Raw genomic sequence first — 23,274 nt, forward strand, 5'->3', positions numbered from 1 at the left:
GACTTGATTAATTGAGTCCGCTCCTTAGTTTAAAATCCTCATTAGAATCTTCATTAGGGCTGTCATATGTTTCTCTCTGCTTGTAAAACCAGACATTTCAGAATCATGTGCCTAAAATATAGACTTCAAAAAAGAGATAATGGTAATACTTTATAGGATCAAGGCATTAATTTTAGGCTTGTAAGAGACTCTACGTTTGGGGATGGTTCTCTTATTCAGTCTCGTTGGTGAATTTATATCCATTGAATGAATACTTTTTTTTACTTAAGTACTTTAGAATTTAAATTTGATGTTAAAAAGCCCTCTTGTTTTTGGCTTTTTAAAAAAGTTTATACTTAAGTTCTGGAGGTTTTCAGTTGGGTGTTAAAAATATATAGAACAGAAATACATCTCCACTCTATTATACTCTTTTCTGAAGGGGGAGCAAAATAGCACTTAGGCCCAGATTCAGCAACAATATCCACTAAGGTGGAACATTTTAAACCTGTAGAGTCCATTGAGTACAAAAATATCGGCCCTCCTTGATGGTCCTCAGCAGGGTTTGAGGAAGCAATTGATCTTTAGTATTTAATGTCTTCTAATAAGAAGCAAAATTTGTTAACTTTGAAAGTACTCAGAGGAATTGTGATTTACATATTCTTCAACCTCAAATGAATAATTTATTGACTGGTTGTATTAAGAGCTTCCAGCAGAATTAGCATTCTGTGTACAATTGGGCCTGTGAACCTGCAAGCTATACCCATCAGAATTCTGCTTATTGCATGTATTTTCTGATTATTCCATGGAGTGATAAACTCTTAAAATTTGTATGGATTATTATTCAAGTAGCAGTGTTCCTAACTGTAAAATCTTTAGTGCTCCTTCCAAACAAATATATTTCATTAGAGTCCATTGTTTGCATTATCTGTCTTAAGATCTTGCTTTTTGTCTTTTGTCTTAAGGTCTTGCTTGACCTGCAAAAAATCTTTAAAAATGAACAGGAGTTGGTTATGAAAAACTGATTAAATATATTTTCTAAATTAAATGAAGTGAGGTATGTGTGGGTGTGGGGAAAATGAGAAAAAGTAAATGAGTTAAGAACCACGTCCGTGTACTCATCATTTATATTCATTGTTTATACTTTTTTCATTTAACTTAAATGTAAATCTAGTTTGTGCTGTAGCAATATACCCAGTATACCATTTATCCTTTTACTGTATTTACTCAAATATAAGACAACCTTGATTATAAGATGACCTCCCAATTATCAAATTGTATATATGAAAAATTTATAAATCTGTTATAATTTCCCAAGTATAGAATCCAATTATTGGAGGTTTGACTTGAATTTGTCCCTCTCCCACTGCTACAGCAGGGAAAGTAAATCTGGGGGTCAGGTGCCTCCTTTCTTGCGCCTCCCCCCCCCCGATCTATCTTCCTTACTATCACACTCTGCTCTCCCTGGGGACATAGAAGTGAGAGGGAAATTTGAAAACACTGACCTAGAAATATACATACCTTAGGTAACTTACAGACAGGGAAATTACTACAGGTATTCATGGATGTGGCTTATCAATAACTGATGCAAGTTTTAGAACAGGTACTCCATAAATACTTGCAACTTTAAGAAGCAAGTCTATACTTACTTGTATATAGTTGCATATAGTACAAACTTTTTTTTTTTGGAATTATTTTTATGTTCCAGGTCAAATTAGCCAGATAAAATCAGAATCCATTAGAATAATTCAGGAGCCATATGTGGCCCTTCTACTGGAAAGTATCTTCCACCCCAGCCTGGGGCATCAAATACTTCCAAAATCTTTGGCAGGCATCATACATGCAGCCCCAAGCCCAGAGGGTTGGGGTTTGGATGCCACCAAATTTTGCTTGCTCTCAACCATATGGCTGCAGGAGCAAGCTAGGGAGGAGTCCCTCATTTCCATAAAGTTGGTGTGTAGCTGAGATCCTCCTACTGGAAGCTGGCCAGTGGGAAGCTAACTATGAGACTCTCATAGGGTCTCCTGGCAGCAATTAGATAGGAGTGCACTCTCTTCTACAAAGTGCCATTTTAATTGCATTTTCAGCTTGGGTATCAGACCAGTGCAGTGACTACACTTGATCTTAGCTCACAAGATTTTTTTTTTAATTAAAAAAACATAAAATTGGTTATATATGTACATCCTCTATCAGAGATTTCCATTGCACCTTTTTTTAAAACCACCTTAAGAAACTTGCACACCCGCTACAATAACTGCACCTGCTCCCCTGCACCCATGTGCACCCACCCTCTGCCCTTCTCTAACCCAAACACAGTCCCTTAGTTCAGGCCCCGATATGGGGTTTCCCTTCTCAGTTCATTCAGTGTCCTTATTGCTGTCGATGTCACTGTCCCTTCCACTGCTGCTGATCATGTTGTCGTCCTCCTCACTGTCTCCAGGTCCAGTTGTGTTATTGTCCCCTTCGTTCTCCCTGTCCACTTCCCTTTCCAGAGGGACTTCGAACAGCCTGTGCCATGTGTCCCTTTTCCAGGTGGAGTTGACTTCCATCTTCTCCCACTGCTTTCCAGTAGTAGGACTGGAGTTCTCTCAGAAATATTTTAACACCATCTGTTTGCTTGAGCTTAGTGTGAGGTACTACTAAGGAACATCAAGAAGTTCCTGCATTGCCACAGGGTGCTCCTGATGCAGGACACGAACTGGTCAAAGTGGGTTGTCTGGGACCCCTGATGTTTAGTTAGGTGTCTTCACAGTGCTGCCTCCCTGGTCATCAGCCTGACTCCTGTCACTTCCTCAGAGAGCTGGCGTACCTTTTTCCACATTCCCTTGGCATAGGGGCACAGCCAAAGGAGGTGGCTGATGGTTTCATTCTTGCCTTGGCAGCTTACCCTGGGGCAGTTGGGTCTAGACTCTTGTCTCGCTCTGTGCCTCCACACCTACAGTGGGAGTACGCAGTGAGCTATGCCCCAGTTCAAGTCTCTGTGGTCTTTTCTTAGGTTTTTGTGGAAGATCTGGTCCCAGACGGCCTGGCAGTCACCATCAGGGAGCAGCTCCACGGTCAATAGCCTGTCTCTACCTCTGACTGCTTTCTGTATCTTCCTGTGGTTGGACATGATCTCTGGGCTTTCCTTCTGTAGCCCATACTCTCTCCAGAACTCCTTCAGCACACTGTAGAACCAGGGGTGCTCCATGGTGCACGGTCTCCTTTTGGCTGGTGCGTGCACCTCCCACAGTCTCAGGAGGTGATCTGTAAAATACTTGAAAAGACAGGTTGTTTTGCTTGCTAGCCTGGTCACCAGCTTGCAGATCTGGCTCATGTACCATGCCCACAGAAACAGGTGGATGTCTGGCATTCCCCTGACCTCACCCCTTCTTGATGTTTCTTCTTGTATATGGCCTTTCTTGCCCCCTTCTCCATTCTGGATCCCCAGAAGAAGATGCACATGGCTCTCTGGATTCTGTGGGTGACACACTTTTGTGGGGGAAAGACCAGTGCAGTGTACAGAAGTACTGGTAGCAACACTGCCTTCCTGAGTGCCACGCGCCCCGCCATGGAGTGGCGGTGTGCATGCCACAGACCCAGTCTCTTCTTCACTTTGGACTCCTTCTTCTCCCAGGTGCTTCTTCCACTCAGTTCGGGGTCAAACTCCACCCCAAGGATCTTGACCTCCTCAAGGGGGACCAAGACTCCCAAGGACTCTGGGTTCCTGAGCTCACCCATGGTCAGGCAGGTGCTCTTGCTCACATTGAGCTTTGCCCCTGCTGCCACCTCATAGATCCATGTGTGCCACAGGGCTCTCTCTACAGCACACTTATTCTGGCACAGGATGTTCATGTGATCCATGTAGGCCAGGACCTTGGTCTCTTCCTTGCTTCCTCTGGGAATCAGGATTCCATGTGTCCCGGGGTCCTGCCTGATGTGCTGGGCCAGAGGTTCAGTGGCACAGATAAAAAGGATTAGGGAGAGCGGGCAGCCCTGGTGGACCCCTGACTCTATCATGATCTGCACGCTGAAAAACCCATTGACCAGCACCTCACTGCTAACATCTGTGTACAGTGTCCTTATCCAGGTGGTGAAGGACCCATTCACTTCAGCATCTTGAAGAGAAACCGGTGTGCCACTCTGTTTTAGGCCTTCTCCAGGTCCAGGTTCAGCATCGCCCACTTCTGTCTTCTGGCCTGTTCCAACCGGAACACATTCCTCAGTTGCAGCAGGCCTCCATGGATCTGGCATCCTGGTACTACAAACAACTGGTCTTCATTAATGATGGAACCAAGGACAGAATTAAATCGCTTGGCCAAGACTTTGGCCAGCAGCTTACAGTCAAAGTTCAGGAGGGCGGTGGACCTCCAATTCCTTAACTCTTCCCTCAGACCCTTCATGTGCATTAGAGTCATGAGGCCCAGGTCCATCCCAGCCCCTAAATGGCCCTCCTATAGTCACTCTTGAAAGAGCTCCAACAGGTTGGGGCCTACCAAAACTCCTTGGGCAGGCCATCCAATCCAGGAGCCCTACCATTGTTGAGCCTCCAGAGGGTCTGCTTGAGCTCCTTAAGTGTCCGCTCCTCCAGTGTCCACTTGTCCTCTAGCTGCTGCTGCTCAGCTTCTCTGAGGGCCTGGGTGAGTCCCTGCTGCATGGTCCTCCCATCGTGCAGTGTAGAATTCTCGGTAGAAAGTGGTCACCTTTTCCAGAATGCCTTCCTTCGACTGGTGCTCTGCTCCTGCTCTCTCTCAGGTACATCTTTGCTCTTCTTTAGTCTGGAGAAGTAAGCAGACCGCTCCTCCCCCTCTGCCACCCAGGGTGCCCTGGCCTGGAAGATATTTTTCCTGGCCTCCTCCTTGTATAAGGCCCCAATCTGGGCCTTTACCTCCCGCATGTCTTTCCTCACATCCCAGCCTGCTGCTGCCTGCGTGTGCAGGTCCTGTAACTTATGGGTCAGGTGTTCATGTTGCCTCCTGTGGGAGAAAGCTCATCACTTGCCGGCCTTCTGGAAGAACCTTGGTTCAGTTTTTGACACTGGCCCACCACTCTGTCTGATTCAGGTACAAGCTCTTGAGGGTCCTCCAGCCTGCATAGTGCTCTCTGTAACTTTGCTGGGTCTTTTTGGCTTCCAACAGCCAGGTATTTAGCTTCCATACTCCCTTGCCCCTTTCTAGCTGACCTCCTATTTCTGCCTGGATTGTGAGGAGGCAGTGGCCTGAGAAACAGACAGGCATGGAGCGGGCTCCCTTTACCTTCCACTGCTAGGGGAGGAGGAAAAAATCTATCCGAGTTTTGGTTTGCAATACTTCGTCCACTTAGATGAAATTTCCACTGGGGCCTTGGGCTTCTTTCCTGGAGTCTACTAGGCTGTGGTCTTTGATCAGTTGTTTCAGTAGCCTGGAGGATCTGTCTGTGTCTGCCCTCTGGGCTCTGCTGACTCTAACTTCCTCGCTGATGACGCAGAGAAATTCCCTGTGATGGTTACCAGCCAGCTGCTTGGCACTGTTGTTTTCTAGGAAATCATACCTTGCCTTTGCTTTGGTTGGTGTGTACCCATACAGGACTTCAAACTCTGTCCCATTTGTTTCCATGGTGCCTTGCAGCAGCCTCCCTGCCACTATTTCTCTGTGCTGCATGGGGTGCACTGTGTCTCCTTTCAGCAGAATTGTGACCCCAGTAGCCCTAGTGTTATCTGCCCTGACCATGGGGCTGCCCTGTGCAGCCAGCATTTGGAGAACAAAGAGCTGCTGGTGTTACTAGAAAGACCACACTCCTGCAGGCAGATCATGTCTGCTTCTATCTGTTCCAGAGTCTCATAGTGTGGTGCTCAGTACTGGACACAGTACTCCAACTGCAGCCTGACCAATGTCACATAGAGGTGGAGTATCACCTCTCTGGACCGGATTGAAATGCATCTTTGGATGCATCGCAAGGTATGGCTGGCTTTGCTGGCTGTGGTCTGGCATTGGCGGCTCATGTTCATCTTGGAGTCAGTAATGACTCCAAGATTGCATTTTGCCTCTGCGCTTTCAAGAGGGGAACTTCCCAGCTTGTATGTATGCTGTGGATTCCTTCTTCTAAGGTGCAGCACCCTGCATTTATCTATGTTGAACGCCATCCTATTCTCATCTGCCCACTTTTGTAGTCTGTCTAAATCTATTTGCAGCTTCTCTCTCCCTTCAAGTGTGCCCACCTCGCCCCGCATCTTAGTGTCATCAGCAAACTTGGAGAGCGTGCTTTCCACCCCCTCGTCCAAGTCTCTGATAAATATGTTAAACAGTACGGGCCCAAAGACTGAGCCCTGGACTACCCCACTGCTCCTATCTCACCAGGTTGAGTACAGCCCATCCACCACTACTCTCTGGGTGTGCCCCATTAGCCAATTTTTTACACATCCAACTGTGTAGGCATCAATGCCACAGTCGCTTAATTTATTGATGAGGATGGACTGAGAGACAGTGTCAAAGGCCTTCTTAAAGTCTAGAAAGACTACATCCAAGATGACACCATCATGCAAGGATTTAGTTACTTGGTCATAAAAGGCAATTAGGTTGGTCAGGCAGGACCTGCCTTTGATGAACCCATGTTGATTGCCCCTAAGCATGATCTCCCCTGCTGGCCCCCCCACAGATGTGTTCCTTGATGAGTCTGTATTACCTGATCCCATTTCTTTTTCCTTAACAAACTTCTCACATTCACAGAAGCAATTTTAAGCATTGTGTAGTTAAATTTGGGGGTGGGGAGGAGGTAGGATTTCAGGTACCTCCTTTCTTCTCTCAATTTCAAGTTTGGCTTTCTTTTCCTCACTCTCTGGATCTTCCTGTTTTGCCTGACTGGGCCTTCCCTTGGATTCCCTTGCATGACATCAGTCTAAAGCCAAAAGGCTTGTCATTAATTATAGAGTTCATTGGGCTAGGCCCCAGTAGAGACAGCAGTGTTTCAAGCCAGTGGTTATCCCACGTCTCAACACTTCTCAGTATGTGTGTACTACAAATACCTCCTCCCCAAAAAGATTCATGTCCTAATTAACCCCTTACTAGTGCCTGGAACCAGGTGTTCTTGTCATGAGTCCTGGTATCCTCCAAAAGTGTATACATAGATGAGGTGCAGGACAACCTGGTCTGGCTCCATCTCATGGAGGATGGGCCCACACTAATCATATGTGACACGCTGAGAAAGTAGGAACAGAAGTATTCTGGATAAACTATTTGGGACCCTATTTGGTGATGTTTACCAGGCTTTTAAGGCTACTTAACAAAAGAGGACTCATTGGAAATGGGAAAGAAATGTCAGCTGACCTGTGGGAGTGAAGAGGAAATTGAAATGTATACAATGTAGTGGCTCACCATGACTTGAAAAGAGTTGACATTAAGGGGGACTGAGTGCAATGGGAACTGCTATATAATTCAGATGGGCTATACTGACCTATTTAAAAAAAAGTCTTTCTTTTGTGGTAGCTTTCCATCAACATATCAAATGTAGCAATTTAGTGGCAGGGTATCGGAATTGCTGTGGTCCTTCTGGTGTGGGTGTGGTATTGTAGAACTTCTAGACCCAATGCTAGCTTTCTGTGGAGGGAATATTTTCCTACTTTTTTAGGGCTATTGAAAAACAAAACTGAAAATGGTTCTCAGCATTGTGTGTTTTAGTTGTGCTCAGTGTTGGCTGCTTTAGTTAACTTTAATAGTTGGTTTCTGGTTTTGAGCACATGCTGCTTTTGGCAACAGTTTAATTATAGATGATGTATTTAGTGAGGTTTCCTTATAAATCTAAGACAAGGAGCTTTTTCTCACATGCTGATTGGGGGGGAAAACCTCGTCTTATATTTGAGTAAATATGGTGCTACAAGAATACAGTACAGAAAACCAAAACAAAGTTTTCCCAGCACCAAAGCATATCTGGTTTGTAAGCATTTTCAAGGAAAGTTTTTCACTGGGACCTAATCTTGACAGGTACATGCTCCATATCTCTCAGAATCAAGCCTAATAAAAAGAGTTTTCAGCTGTCCTTTTTATGGGAATAATTGGTTTTTGAATCCTTAATTTCCAGTATTCAATAACTGAATATATCCAGGAACATTCCAGGACTAAATACCAGTTTGAATTATTGCCTATGTTTATATGATCACAGGGCAAACATGTTTTAATTGGAATAACAGAACTGGTTTATAGTTTATCTAGAGCAGTGGTCTCCAAACTTTTTTGATTGTGCACCTGTATCAGTAAAAAAATTTTGGGCACGCATCCTCAGTATATGTATATTTATATTTGCGCACGCCTATCATTAAAAAAATTTTGAGCATGCACCCCCTATATATATATATATATATATATTTATATAAATATAAATAGAAGTTCTAATATTGTCTTCCCGCACCCCAATGGATCATCTTGTGCACCCCATGGGGTGCACACACCCCACTTTGGGGACCACTGATCTAGAGGACAAGAAATATAATTTTTAAATGAAATTTTAAACAGTGATCTGTAAAAAAAAAAAAAAAAAAAAAAAAAAAATGATGGCTTATAAAAGCAGCTTTGCAAACCACATAGGGATTGTAGCCAAAGAAATACTGCAGTGTTCTGTGGATGTTTAATTATATACAATGAAAAAGATTAAATGTTTCATCCTGATATTTTTCCCCTTCTCACAGCACTGGAGAGCATGGAAGGATATTATTACAGGGACAATGTATCAGTAGAAGAATTTCAAGCCCAGATCAATGCAGCCTCACTAGAAAAAGTCAAGCAGTATAACCAGAAACTCAGGTAGGTAATAAGCCAGCCTATGTTTGCTGCATAGCCTCTCTACTAATCTGGAGCTTTTCAAATTATGGTAGATAATAGAACATTCATTTGTGGTTTGTAGTGAGCTAACTGGACTTGACTCTTCTTATTTCTCATTGCTAACTTGAATTTTAAAATATGTTAAATTCTTTTCTAATATTTTTCCTTGAAAAAAAACACTTTTGGAATTGTCTTGATGGTGTTACGTTCCTGTAAAAAGAGGGGGAGCCGTTGTCTTTGTAATCAGAAACAGACTAGAATGTGACTTTTTAAGTGAAGCTCATGACTCTGAGAGCTCTACTCAGTGGGAGTGTCTACATGTGTGCTTTACTGCACATTAGACTAATGTAATGTTCAGTAAAGCATCAGCATTTACAAGTGTGGCAATTACTGTGCAGTAGATTAATATAAAGCAATGTTTGCTAGTTCTGTCAATTACTAGTTTGTATTGGAGCTTGGCTAAGAGAATCTAATAAAAGAACTACAGCAGTAAAACCCATTGACTTTTGGATCATTATTCTCAAAGAAAAACATAAAACTGAAAATAAATATTTCCTGGAAATATGGTGATTTGGACTGAAAGCCTCAAAGTAACTTTGAACTCTGAAGGCAGTAGAAACTATGCATATAGAACCACCTAATTAAGAACAAACTAAGCCAAATAACACAATGTAGTCCATAAGCCCCTTTCCTTTCCTCAGATCCATGCACATACCTTCTTGACCCTGAATTTATAAATCATTTCACAGTCTTTCGATAATCTCAGCCTTAGGATAAAGCACTGTAGGGAGCTTAAAGGAAAGAAATAGTTACACCTAAAGAGGGCATGGGGATGAGTTAATATAGAACCATTTCAAGCAATCACAGTTGTGGCTAAGTCATCTATCCGTGAAAATTATTGACATGAATCTAGTTTCCAGATAACACTGAGCCATTATAACTTAATAAAACTAAAATGTGCTAATTTTCTGTGGAGATTGGATATTTGCTTATCTTTGGCACTTAAAAATGGTCTGAGCTGTTGACCTAAACATGTCTATGTAACTTGACCAGTTAGATGCAACAATCAATAATAGTTTGGCTTTTTTACCACTTAATTCTGCAAATACTGATTGTGCATTTCAATGAATTTTAACGGTGTAGAAAACTTTAACAGCATTTTATTTCTTTCAAGATAAGAATTTCTCATAGATTTCTTAAATAACTCCATGAAGTCATTTCAACTTGAATGACTCAACAGACTTTTTTGTATAATTTTAAAACTGTCAAGAAGTGTGTGTTACTCCTTGTACAAAATAAAGATGGTGATTCCCTGTTTTAATTGCAAAGTTCAGTCATAAATATGGAACTATAATCAGCTTCACCATATTATCACAAGTGTTATAACAGATATTTTTTCCTGGATATAAGATCTACCTTAATTCTAATTTAGGTATTCATAAAATGTTTATAATTTACAATTCTTGGGGTTTTTTTCAAGTACATCTCATGATTGATGTATCAGTCATAGGATTATCATATTTATGGTGAAGCATGGAAGGTAGCTTGAAGCCAGCTATAGAATAGGTCTCTGTCTTTTTTATTTGACTCAGACTAATCAATCTTTATCTAATCAGTAGTATGAGGAAACATTAATTTTAGGATAGCTGTGGTTTAGTTTTCCCCTAGAATTGCAAAAAAGCACATCAGCAAAGGAGAAATACTTTATCTGTATAAAAATGTTGAGAAACTGCTGAGAAATCATCAACATCTGCACCTATAGTCTATGTTAATGGCTCTATATTTCTCTTTACACCGTCAGCAAGATTGCATTTATGCTTATAGTTAACCATTAGCATTGCCATTTCTGTTTCTCAGACACCTGCAGGAGAAAAAAAATGTTGTGCTGAAATTCTGTTTGCAAGTTGGGGAGGTGGTGGTAGTTGCCAGCACTGTAAATATAGTCTGATCTAATGGTATGCAAATGAGAACATGCTGCACAATCAGAAGAAAGTAATTAAATCAGCAAAGATTTTAAACATCTTTATTACCAGGGATCCTGATTTTCTCTGTTAAAAAATCCAAAGTTCTCTAATAAAAAATATGAAATTCTTTGATTAGAAAACCCCAAATCCATGTTTTTTCTATGATTAAAATTAAATGCCACTATATATATTCTTATATAATAAAGGGCTTAGTTCATCTGTCTATCTGTCTGTAACGTTCTTGGAGCACTCTCACTGGTTAGTGAAACAACTTATCAAAGTGTGGAGTGCTGCCATGACAGCAGGGACATAGGGGATGGGGGGGGAGGGGACGAGGTGAGGCCAGAGCCGCTGGCCTTGCCTCCCCATTCCATCCCCACCATCATGGCAGTGCTCTGGTGCGTCCAAGAAGCAGGGCCCGGGGGGGGGTGGGGGGCAAGGTCAGCAGCGGTGGCATGGGGTCCTGGCAGAGGAGGACGGAGGGGACAGGTGGGCAAACTTCCCCCCACCTGCTCCTGGGAGGGGGTGGTGGTGGGTTGTGGTGCATTTTTCCATATTTTTCCATGGCAAAAGGAAAATCTGGATCTCTATTTGACCCCAGTACCCTTTCCTGCCATGGCAGGGGGTCGAACTAGATGATCTGCTCAGGTCCCTTCCGACCCTAGAAACTATGAAACTATTTATTACTATATGTTTGACAGCTCAGTGCTAATCCTCTAGTTTAGAGAAAGTATATAAAAAGCTTACACCCTAGCAGTGTACCTTAGCAGTATAGTAGCTGATGTTAAGTGACTTCCATTTCTTCTAATCTCCTTAGGTCTCTTTTACCCTGAGATTTTTTTTAACTCTTCTCGACCTCGTACTGTCCTTGGGTTCTTTCTCTTCACAAACTAAATGTGCTTTAGTTATTCCTGTCTTAAATCCACCTTCAATTCCCATTTGCCTCTCTACCAACTGTGCAATCTCCCTTCCTTTTTCCATCTTTAAGCTTTTTGGAGTTCTTCTCCAATTTTGTCCTGTCCAATCTGGGTTCTCCTTTGTGCTCTACTGAACCCATTTATGGTATTTTCCTTATTGACCTCTTAATAGCCTGTGCTCAGAATTAATGCTTCATCTTCATGTTTCTCGGTCCATCACCTTTGATCCCTGCATACCCTTTCTTCCTTGGTGTTGTTCTTGGATTCTGTGCCCTCTCCTGGTTTTCCTCTGACCTCGTAACTGGTTCTTCTACCTCTCTCCTCTTATACTTCTACATCTCATCTCTGTTGCTTCAATTATACATAAATTTAACTTCTATTTCTACAACTTGCAGTTATATCTCTTAAGATCCAGTATCTTGCTCAGTCTTTCTGACATTCCTTCCATGCGTGTAATCATCCAGTTTTCAGGTTTTAGTTCACGATCACTATGGTTGTAACAGAGAACTTAATTTTCATTCTTTCACTTTCTCAATCATTATCCTGTCTGTCACTTAGGACTGTGACCTGGGTGTCATTTTGACCCATTTATCTCTGTAGGTTCTCACTTCTTGGCTCTGTTTAAATCTTGTAGATTCTTGTGTTGAGAATACTGCTTATCATTATTTTCTGATGCTATCTGTATCTAGATACTATCGCATGTCTTTTTACTTAGACTGTAAATTTTTTGGGCCACAGACTACCTTTTTTGCTCTGTGTTTATATATTGAATAATCTAGTCCTGGTCTAGAACACCTCTGGACTATGGTAATACAATTATAAGTGATGTCTGCATATTGAACACAATGTCTTTACAGGAACTGTTTCCTAATTTTGAATAATTTAAATTTAAAAGGACACAGGAAGGTTGTATCTTAATTGTTTATCATTTTAGATTTTTTGTGCTGTTTAAAATGCCCATTAACATTTGAAAAAATCTTACCACATATGCCTCTTACATTTGGCAAATGCCTGATATTTTTCTTTTTTGCATATGGATCATAAGCTAGGGCATGATGACTATCATTAACTTAAGTGCATGACAGAGGGCCAAGTCCAAATCAACATAATAAGTAATTAAGCAGAACTTTGTTTTAAAGTAATTGCCTAAGAAAGATCACCCTCAAACCCACTTCAGGACCTGAAAAATCCCTTATGTTCTTGGACAGTGATTCTCAAATGCGGCTCTGTGAGATCTATTGAATGTGAGGCAGTAAGTGCAGACTCCTCCTTGACTGGCCACTCCTTCTCCCTCTTTCCTAACTGCCCAACCCCTCACCAGCTCCTCTTGTCTGCTAGTAGAGACCTTTTCCTGTGATATCCCTGACTACATAATGTTCTAGTTTTTCATTTAAAGGGTGCTGTTACAGGTTACCTTTAAAACATTGTAAATCTGTGGAATGTTATGACATCAAAGTTAGAACAGTTTTAGAGCAATAACAGATTAAGGTTCACAGAAACATAGAAGTAGCGTCAGAAGGGACCTTGTAGATCTTCAAGTCCGACCCCCTGCTTGGGCAGGAGAAAAAACTGGGCTCAAATGATCCCAGCTAGGTATCAAGCCTCCTCTTAAAGACCCCCAGGGTAGGAGCCAGCACCACTTCCCTTGGAAGTTGGTTCCAGATCCTAGCCACTCTGACTGTGAAGTAGTTCTTAAGGAACTAATGGTTTAATGCCATCTCATATCTGTTGGGCTCATTTTCACACTGGGCCAGAGCTAAGACCCACCTGTTGGTTTCCATTGTCAGGCTCATTCTCTTTATGGAGGGAGGGAGGTAGGAGGATTTATGTTGCTCTTTGCACGGGAGTACTAGAGCAAGCAGCAAACTGGCAAGCAGCATCTGGGTGCCCAGAGGGGTCAGAGTGTGCTGGGGTTGCCTTCCCCAGGGGTAGGAGGGGATGTTGGCTTGGAGCCAGGAGAGTTGAGGAGGGCTGAAAGTTTGCCCTAGAACACAGGAGTGGGAAAGGCTGGGAATGGTGCATCCTGGGATGCTGCAGGAATGAAAATACAGCATTTCCCTAGAGTAATACCCAGGACTGAACGGGGTAAAACAGTTCAAAGATCAAGTTCTCACTTGAGTTAGAATACTTTTAAAATATTTAGAGGCTTGCACCCTTTAATGAGTGAATTCTTCTGTTTTAAGTGTCTTTAAGACAGTTTAAAAGTAACCTGTAATACCAGCCATAGAAGATATGACCAAACAGTAAGGGAAGTAATTGCAAACTGCTGTCTGTATCCCCAACACTGATTTGGATGGTAATCACCATTTGATAGTAATGGAAGCATATTTGGAAAAAACTTTTCTTTCCTTATTGCTTATCATGAGTTGTGATTTGGGACTGTTCTTTTTAAGCCAGTTTTGTCCAGGATTATTTTCAGATAGGTTAGTTTCCTTTTGTAAAGCTGAAGAAGAGGGAAAACAAACTAAATGAAAAAGAAAGCCTAACTAGTAGCTTTCTTCTGTGTTGTGATTTTCTTTGATGCTACTCCTTTTAGAAGGTAAACTTAAGTCTGTTGCTCTAAAGAAGCAATTATAATCCATGAATTTAATGACAAATGATTTAACTAACTCCCCTCATTATAATGCACATCTGGTTACACAGAATATAATCGTTATCATTTAAAATGTTTCAGCTACAATGCAACATCAAATGGTTTCTATAGCTAAAAGATTTCTGTATCGATTCTTTTGGCACTAGTAGCCTTTCACAGAATGATGACAAATTGAATTAATCCTTTAGTCAGGGATAGCTTATTATGCTTCTAGGTAGTTTTAATATAGTTATTCTTTTGTTCCTTTAGTTTTTCTAAATACAGGAAAGAATGAAAAGAAAAAGGAAATGTTTTTGTCTCTAGAGTTTACACATGAATGCAATACAATTCATATAGGTTTCATAGACATTAGGGCTAGGAGGGGTCTGGCAAGATCATCGGGTCCTGCCCCCTGCCTGAGTTATCTCTTAGTACCTATATACAAAGTAACTTCTCAATCAGTAGGTTCTTGGTTTAATATTTTTTTTCCTGAGAATTTATTCAGGGCAGATAATTGAGACTGCCATCATGTCTTCAGACCATGAACTAAAGTTCTCTAATGGTTACTTTGACACAGCTAATCTATGACCTATATCTACCTACCTGTAGTTAATTAAAATTCCAGATATTGACTGAGAGAAAAAGAGTGCCCTTGATAACAAGCTTGATTTTATTATGACTGTTGTCATTGTCCCTCTAATTCAGAAAAAAAACACCCCACTTCAGTAATTTTAACAAAACAAAACTGAGTCCCATGGAAATATTTCCATTGCAATGGAGTGACATATTGCTGAAATATTTACCTTAAAGGAATACATGATTTCCTGTATATTTGGTAAATGGATTTATGTTTAATTATTTGCTAACAATGCATTGCAACACTCCATATACAAATTAACTGTGAATCTTACAGAACTATATAAAAATGAACCCTGGTATTTCATAGATTTTTGGGCTGTGATCCAGAATGAATCTGTTAGGAATATTTGAACTTCTCTTTAATTGCGATATCTTGATGAAGATATTCAGGATTAGATGCTTATTCTCAAGGACTTAACAGGAAAACATAGCTAAATTTGTCTCCTGGCAAACTTAATGAGAAACATTTTAGATAGAACAGAAATTAAGATTCGTTACTTCTAAATGAAGCAACACTAGAGAGGGAATAGGGAGATGCTGAACAAAGGAAATTAGGTTTGCTGGCTAGTATAAAAGATATCCCCAACTGGTTTGATTGTAGTTTGGCTTTTTCTCTACCAGCAGTAGGCTCTTTCTTTGAAGAAATCCATTGTTTCTTTAAATCTTTGATAAAATATCTTTGTGTCTTTGACACATGTTTCCTTATGTTAGTTAATATTATGAAAAGTTGGAAGTGCCCATCTTGACACACTATCCCATAAATATGAAAGGACCAAGCTTCTAATTCAACAATCATTGTACTAAATACCTTGTTCATTCTATTTTGGATTCTTCAAAAGCAGAAGAGATAACTTATTTAAAGCTTGCATTCTTTAATTTATAGGTTATAGATTTTAATTCAGTCCAAGGTAGTAGTAACAGCTATCCAATAGCTGTTGTTTAGCACGTTGTTGTTTTAATTGCTTTATGTTTTATTTCATGTCTGGTATGTTAGGGAGAATTCTAGGCCCAGAAATATGGCTTTCTGTGAAAAAACATATAGATAAAGGAAGTGGTAAGCAACAATAGAAACATCGAGCAATGATCACATGGTAAATTTTTTTCTCTCCCTCTGCGTGGCTAATTTGTGAGAGTGGAGTAGGTGAGAGTAGAAGGTTGAGCCAGAATCCAGGAAGGAAGAGAAGATTGATCTCGTTCCCTTAATAGGGTCTTTATTCACAAGATTTTGGAGAGAGAGACTTAGGGCGCTGACAGACATGCAGCTCCTCCTGTAACTCATGGCACTTGACAAAAAGTGCCATGAGGTACAGCAGTCCATCCCAACTGATCAGATGTTCACTGTTGGGTTGGGGAAGGGGGAGGGGCAGAATTGAGCTCCACTTTGGAGTTGATCCAGGAGGAGTTATATGTCTGCAGCCTCTCATTCTCTTAGTTCCCCCTCCCCTCACCCTGCCCTCCCCAGCTCTGGTACTATCTGCAGGATGCGAGGGGAAGAAGGTCGGGGGGAGGGGAGAGGGGAGCTGTGGGGTTGGGTTTGTCCAGCTAGTGCTTAGAGGGGAGAGGTAAATTGGAGCCACCCCTCACCCCCGACTCCATTGCAGGCTGGGCAAACCTCATCCCCCAGTTTTTTTCCCCCTCCTCCTGTCTCTCCCATCCTGCAGCCAGCACTGGGGTGCAAACACACAGGGACTGACAGAAGTTAATGAAGGTGCTCTGCATTGGACCACCTTCATCTGAATCCTAATTCTATGAAGGTTATTTGTCATGCAGTTGGACACCTAAAGTGCTCTGCAGATGTGCCCTTCTGTTAGGGCATGGCTGTAGAGCACTTTCAAGGCACCAGTCATGCAACAAAATGTCACTTCTGTCAGTGCCCTCTTAGTTTACTGAGAATTAGCTTTCTTTTTAACTCATAGTCTAATGAGGACAAAAACTGGCACTTCCAGAGCAGGAAGTTTTATGCAAAGAACTGAGACCTACTTCCATTGCATTATAGAGATGAGGAGTTGAGCTGATCTGCTGTAGATATTCACTCCAAGATTCCACAATACTAATGGGCACCTATACCTATGCAGCAAGGCTGCTCTGATGGGCTGTAATTGCAGTATGTCAAAGCAGATTCAATTAATAGAATCATTGGAACGTGGTAATTACTGGTGGGGGCTGGTGCTTAACTAAAGCTCGTTTGAGGAGCTTTAGTTAAAAAACCCTTGCTGTCATTTTTCAGCGTGTGGACACTGATACACATGATACTTCGGGTGCTTTAAAGTGGCTTTTGGAGCCGCTTTAAAGTGCCCTCCTCCACAACTCCTGGAGTATCTCTATAAACGCCCAGTGTTTCCAAAGATCCTCTTCAGCAATGGGACAGCAGACAATTCAGGCTGTGGCAGCTACCTCTTGACAGAGCTGTGCTGCTTTCGAATTGCAAGGGAGAAAGAGAGGCAGCGTAGAGAAGTAGCCTTTCTTTACACCTAGCAGTTCTCTTCCCTCCATATCCTTAGGATCTGGATGGCTAGGAGAGTATATACCCTGGGCAACTTTAAATATTTCCCAGCAAGAGGGAGCAGTTCCGAAGAAAGGCCTCAAAAGTAATCTCATGGAGTTTGATTCTTCTCCCACTGCTTGTGGCTTTTTAATGACAGAAGTTAATCTGTCACTAGATCTAGTTATTTTCCCTTTTGCTTCTCATTTTCCCTCTGTTCTCCCTTCATAATTATATTCTGTCCATACAGTACACTGGTTTTCCATGATTTCAGCATGTTTGCTTACACCCATGATGTCGGCTGCCAAAAGCCAGCTTGCCACTTTGTTTCATGAATGAAAAGGAAGGGGAAGAAAAGCACATTGCATACACCTGGGATATACGTTGCATGTGAGAGGTTTCTATAGTGCTTGCAGACCTGCTGGTCCCATTGCTGGAGTAAAAACAACCTGAGCAAAAATAGATGTGAAATGTGAAATTGCTGTGATGTATGATCTTTTTAAGCATTTACAAACAACTGTGAGGTTAAACTACCCTATGCTGTTAGAGTATATTATAATGGAAACAAGCCATGGGACCTTAGTAAAATTTCTTCTTATTCCTGAAGAGAACATAGGGTTATATATATGATGCAGTGAAAAGAATAACTTTGTGACTGACCATTTGGTTTTTTATTTATCTTTTGGGAGATTGCCTTATTATAAAAAAAAGCAAGTCTCTCCATAATGAAGTTATGGCTAAAACATGCTTTCCTTCAGGTATTGTATAATACGTGGAAAAAAAATCTGGAAGTGGAGGTGGGGGAATCCTTATATATTATACCCTTTGACTGTTCATATATGTAAATATTTTCTAAGTACAGAATACACTGTAACATTAATAGTAGAAAAAAGGTATATTCAACCCACTATCTTTTTACGCTATAGTCTTTTAAAAAATACTGTCAATTCTCTTTTTCTTTCTGTACTTTGAAACTAAAGACAGGCACTAGAATGCCAAAGTATAAAATGCTAGTAAAATAGATGGTGACTTGTGCTTGTTTTGAGACTGTGAGGCGCGCGCGCTAGGGGCGGCCGTGAGCTCCCTAGCGCCGCCTACCGTCACGTTAGGGTGACGTAGCACCCTCAGAATCTCGCCCGCCACGACTTTGATGGTTAAATATATAATGTGGAGGCTGCCAGTTCCCTAATGGACGGTCTTGTTGTTCGTCCCTATTCCAGACGGGGTATCTATGCGCTTCCTGCCTTAAGGGCCATGCGTGCCTCCCAGCCTCCCCCTCAGCACGCCCCAAGCCTCGCAGCTGTTCTGGGGGACGCTTGTATGGTCCCTCGCCCCTCGGGTGCCCTTGCTCTCACTCTCGGGCACCGGGGCTCCTCGCCCACCGGGCGCCTCCTTGGGTCGGGCCCCTCTCTCACCCGTTCCCCGCGCCCTGGGCCTGTCCCGCTGGCGCCCAGCTACTTGCTGGCGCCTCCTGGGTCCGACTCGCCAACGCCGCTCACTACCGGCGCCCCTTGGGCCGGGTTCTAGCCAGCGCCTGGCTAATCGCCGGCTCTGCCTTAAGTCTGGAGCGCTCTCGCTGCCCTAGCCTCGGCGCCCTTGGGCCGGCACGCTCTCGCCGCCCTAGCCTCGGCGCCCTTGGGCCGGCACGCTCCCTCTGCCCGGATCTTGGCTCTATCACCGCCCTAGTCTCGGCGCCCTCGGGCTGGCACGCTCCCTCTGCCCGGATCTTGGCTCTATCACCGCCCTAGTCTCGGCGCCCTCGGGCTGGCTCACTCTCGCCGCCCTAGTCTCGGCGCCCTCGGGCTGGCTCACTCTCGCCGCCCTAGTCTCGGCGCCCTCGGGCTGGCTCACTCTCGCCGCCCTAGTCTCGGCGCCCTCGGGCTGGCTCACTCTCGCCGCCCTAGTCTCGGCGCCCTCGGGCTGGCTCACTCTCGCCGCCCTAGTCTCGGCGCCCTCGGGCCGGGTTCTAGCCTGAGCTCTATCACCGCCCTAGTCTCGGCGCCCTCGGGCCGGCTCACTCTCGCCTGGCGCGCTAGCCTTAGCTCTATCGCCGCCCTAGCCTCGGCGCCCTTGGGCCGGCGCTATCGCCGCCCTAGTCTCGGCGCCCTTGGGTGGCTAGCTAGGCCTGGCTATTCGGCCCCTCTCAGGGGCCTCTACCGCGCTCCCTGCGCTTTGCCCCTTTGGGCTTCCCCCCTCCGGGGCCGACACGCCATGCGCCCCGCGCCCTGTCTCTGCCCCGCTCCGGGGCCTTGCCCTCTCGGGGCTGACTCCGCGCCCCTTGCGCCCTGTCTCTGCCCCGCTCCAGGGCCTTGCCCTCTCGGGGCTGACTCCGCGCCCCTTGCGCCCTGTCTCTGCCCCGCTCCAGGGCCTTGCCCTCTCGGGGCTGACTCCGCGCCCCTTGCGCCCTGTCTCTGCCCCACTCCGGGGCTAAACACCACCCTTATGGGCTGGGGTCTGTAACCCCGCACACTGCACCTCCCTGGCGCACTATAATGCCCAGCAGCACCGACACTAGTGCCCCTGGCACTGTGCCTCAATTGGGCACTGGGAACCCCCAAGCTGTTGGGGAGCTCCCCTGAGGCCTCCTCGCTCCCCTACAGCCTCACCCGGTCCTCCGGTCTAAACTGTAACGTAATACTCCAGCCATCTGGCTATAACATAAATACAGAGGCTCCACACGCCTAACAACTCCAAGCCCCACCAGGGCTTTCCATCCTACCTCCAGTCAGGGCGATCTTGTTCCCTGCATCATCGCGGCCTGTTAGTGGGGTAAAGCAGCAAGCACTCACTCAGGCCACTCAGCTCGAGCCGCAGAGCTCCTGCTCCTGCAACAGCCAGAAGGGAACTGTGTTTCCAGCTCTGGCCTCAGCTGGTTATAAAGGCCTGGCCCTGCCCTCTTCCGGCCATGTGACCACCTGGTTGTCCTGGCAACCCGGCACCTGAGCTGCCTGGGTGATTGCCAGCTCTGCCAATCACCCTCACAATCACGGAGCACCTCTGTGACTCCGTGACAGAGACATTTCAGTTTAAAACATATTCACTGTTATGGGCTTAAAATGTCTAAAATGTATTTGCAAGCTCATGGACTAAAATTTGTAATTATTATAACATCCCTGGGTGTTAATTCATTATAAGCTGCTTAGAATTTAAGATTTTTATTCTATAGAAAGAACACTTGATACATAAGATTATTTTAACATGTTTTCCCAGGATTTGCTTATGCAGTACTGTATATAATAACAGTTTAATCACAAGTCTATACATCTGGTCCATCGTTAGGTGGCAGAACTTAACATGTACATTCCAGTAATAGAAATGTAATTGTGTGTGATTGTATGTGAGAATAGCTGCTTTATGGTGAATATTAAGCTAGTTTTCCATTGCAAATTCTTCCCTTCCATTTTGCCCAAAATAACTTATTCCCTTGAAATTTCACGTGCCCTATCTAACCTCATCTGCAGACTTCCACTGTCTTGATCAGTCACTTCTCCCTAACAGTCATTTCATAAATCCCAGCTGCCTTTCCTTAATTCCAGAAGCTAGACTCTCTTTCTCCAAGAAATGTTAATCTTATTTCAAATAAAAAAAATCTTCAGGGTGGCCTCCTAGAACAATACGCTGAAATTAGAATGAGAAACTTGACTTAATTTAGGTTTCTCCCATAAATATTTCTTTGCAAGTTCAGAGCCTTAATCTTCCTTTTTAATCAGGTTTTCAGCTTTTGGAATGCCTAAATTTAATTTTGTGGTGCATCCTATGAAAGGTGTAACTGAAATAAAAATATCAACGTTACTGCATTCCTTTCACCCATAAGTCGTGGGTAACTTGATAAAGTTTCCTGATAGATTTTCTTCTTTTTAAATCCCAGCTATTTCTCCCACCTGGTTCCATTACAGTTCATTCTCCTGAGCAGACACTTTTGCCTACCAGCTGCCCAAAGAGGCAAGGGACAAGCAAAACCCGTCAGTCTACTGCTAGTGTCAGAGAAATTGTTTGGCTTCACATGTTACATCCAAAAAGCACAGTGCCTCCTAGCAGGGCATGCTGTCCTGAGGCAGGGCTGGGCAACAGCCATATGGACCTGAGAAAAGAGAGAGCTCAAATTCAAGCCAAAAAGATGATTAAAAATATTGGAACTTATCTTAAAATGTAATATGGTAACCTACTGTTCTTCTACTCCCAGTGCTTTTCTGTCATTTTATAGAAAGTCTAGTCTGCCACAGCTTAGAAAAATTAAAATGTTTAGGGCAGTTCTAATAACATTGAGTGCATGCAGACAAAAATGACTGACTTCATTCTTGTTCACATCAAATAGATTAGAAAATATTGCCCAAATTGGGCACTATGCCAAGATTGCCATTAACTTTTCCCATAAAATTTGATTAAGGACCTTAACAAGCATTTAGTAATTAAGTCAAGTGCTTTGGAAATTTATACGCTGTCCACAGTTTGTCATTTGTTCTGAGAAATACCAAAGACAATTTTTATGGAAAACAATTTAAAGCACTTGAGAACATCTGAGCGTATTAGCTGACATGAGGAGATGGTTTTATTTTTTGTAGGATATTTATCATTTTAAAATAAATTTTGTGTTTAATTGTTTCAGGTTCATTGAAGTTAATGAATAAATGCCTTAATTGATTACATTTTAATGTAGTTATTTGTATAAATGTATATCTTATTACAATGCTTATGTTGCTCCATTTCTGTATTGAGTTGGTGATTTTCCACATAGTCCATTAGTGTGTACTGCTCTATATTTGGTTTCTGGTTTCATTTTAATGCTGTTGAATTTGCTGAAATAATGGCATAAAGAGAAGGGAGTACTGAACAGATTTTGAATGAAGTAAATTTCCCTGTGGCATTGCAGTAGAAAGGAATGTAGTCTTTTATTTTGATGATGTTCATTGAATGGATGGCATGACACTTTGCTTTTCAGCTCAGCACTATGGAAAAGGTCACTTTGTTACTTCTAAGGTAGCTTTTACGTGATGTGGCTACCCACAGAGCTTTACCAGTAATTTTCCTTTGCAAATATTTTTTCTTTTCTTGTAGGCTTTGGCTTCCTGAGGGCATTCAAAATGGCATAACAGACTCTGTCCAAATAGAAGTAGATGGTGTGGGGAAGGAGGTGGTGGAAGGGGTAGGACAGAAAATAACCCCTAGATTAGTATCACTATATTTTAAATTTGTAAAGTCAAATTTTAAATCTGTGGCAATTCATTTTTGAAACTCTAGGACAGGGGTGTTCAACCTCTAGCTTGCAAGCCAGATCTGACCCCTGGCACTTTGTTATTCAGCCCACAGGGCTCCCCACAAGCTGTGTCCTTGTGTACCTGATCAGGCACTCAGGGCTTAATCCTGGCATGCCAAGCCAGGTGGAGGTGGTGTAGAGCCCCAGAGCCCTATCCAGCCCATAGGGCTGGGCAGAGGCAATACAGGGTTCCAGGACCCAATCCCAGTGGGGGCCAGCCAAGGATGTGGAGTCCCAATCCTGGCATCTGGGGTCCAGTCCAACCCAGAGACTGGCTTCGTACTACTCATCTGGCCCATGGGGCCAAAACTTTTGAGCACCACTATTCTAGGATGTCAAATGCTATTAATCCAGGTTATTGAAGTATTGGAGGTTATTAACCTTTGCAGGCTGTTCTCTAATCTTGTAAACTTTCATGCCTGTCAGGTATATAGACCCATTAGCCATGTGTAAGGAGTGCAGAAATTCCTATGCATAATTTGGGCTCAAAGTGATTCTGTTTGTAGATCGTGATGAAAATCTACACATCCTTCCAAATATCATATTCTAATTTCACTGCAATGTCCATAAATCTCTGCTTACGGAGCAAATGCATGTTTTCTCTAGCAGTCCTTTACTGACAGGTTGTGATGCCTCTTCCATGGGGACTGCAGGCAGTTTGAATTTATTAACTAGACAGTGGCATAATGAGCCTTATGTATT

General features: G+C 43.1%; 1 protein-coding gene across 1 annotated transcript in view; it reads left to right on the forward strand.

The window, feature by feature from the left end:
• PREX2 (phosphatidylinositol-3,4,5-trisphosphate dependent Rac exchange factor 2) overlaps positions 1-23,274 on the forward strand; it is a 300,944-nt gene that overhangs the window by 229,390 nt on the left and 48,280 nt on the right. Inside the window, exon 35 of the mRNA XM_090040116.1 lies at positions 8,612-8,726. Within this exon, the coding sequence (XP_089896242.1) occupies positions 8,612-8,726 (115 nt within the window). The remainder of the gene's footprint in view (positions 1-8,611; positions 8,727-23,274) is intronic.

The sequence above is a fragment of the Crocodylus siamensis genome, chromosome 3 (genome assembly GCF_052110815.1).
Source record: "Crocodylus siamensis isolate JL-2025a chromosome 3, ASM5211081v1, whole genome shotgun sequence".
In the NCBI taxonomy this organism is placed as follows: domain Eukaryota; kingdom Metazoa; phylum Chordata; order Crocodylia; family Crocodylidae; genus Crocodylus; species Crocodylus siamensis.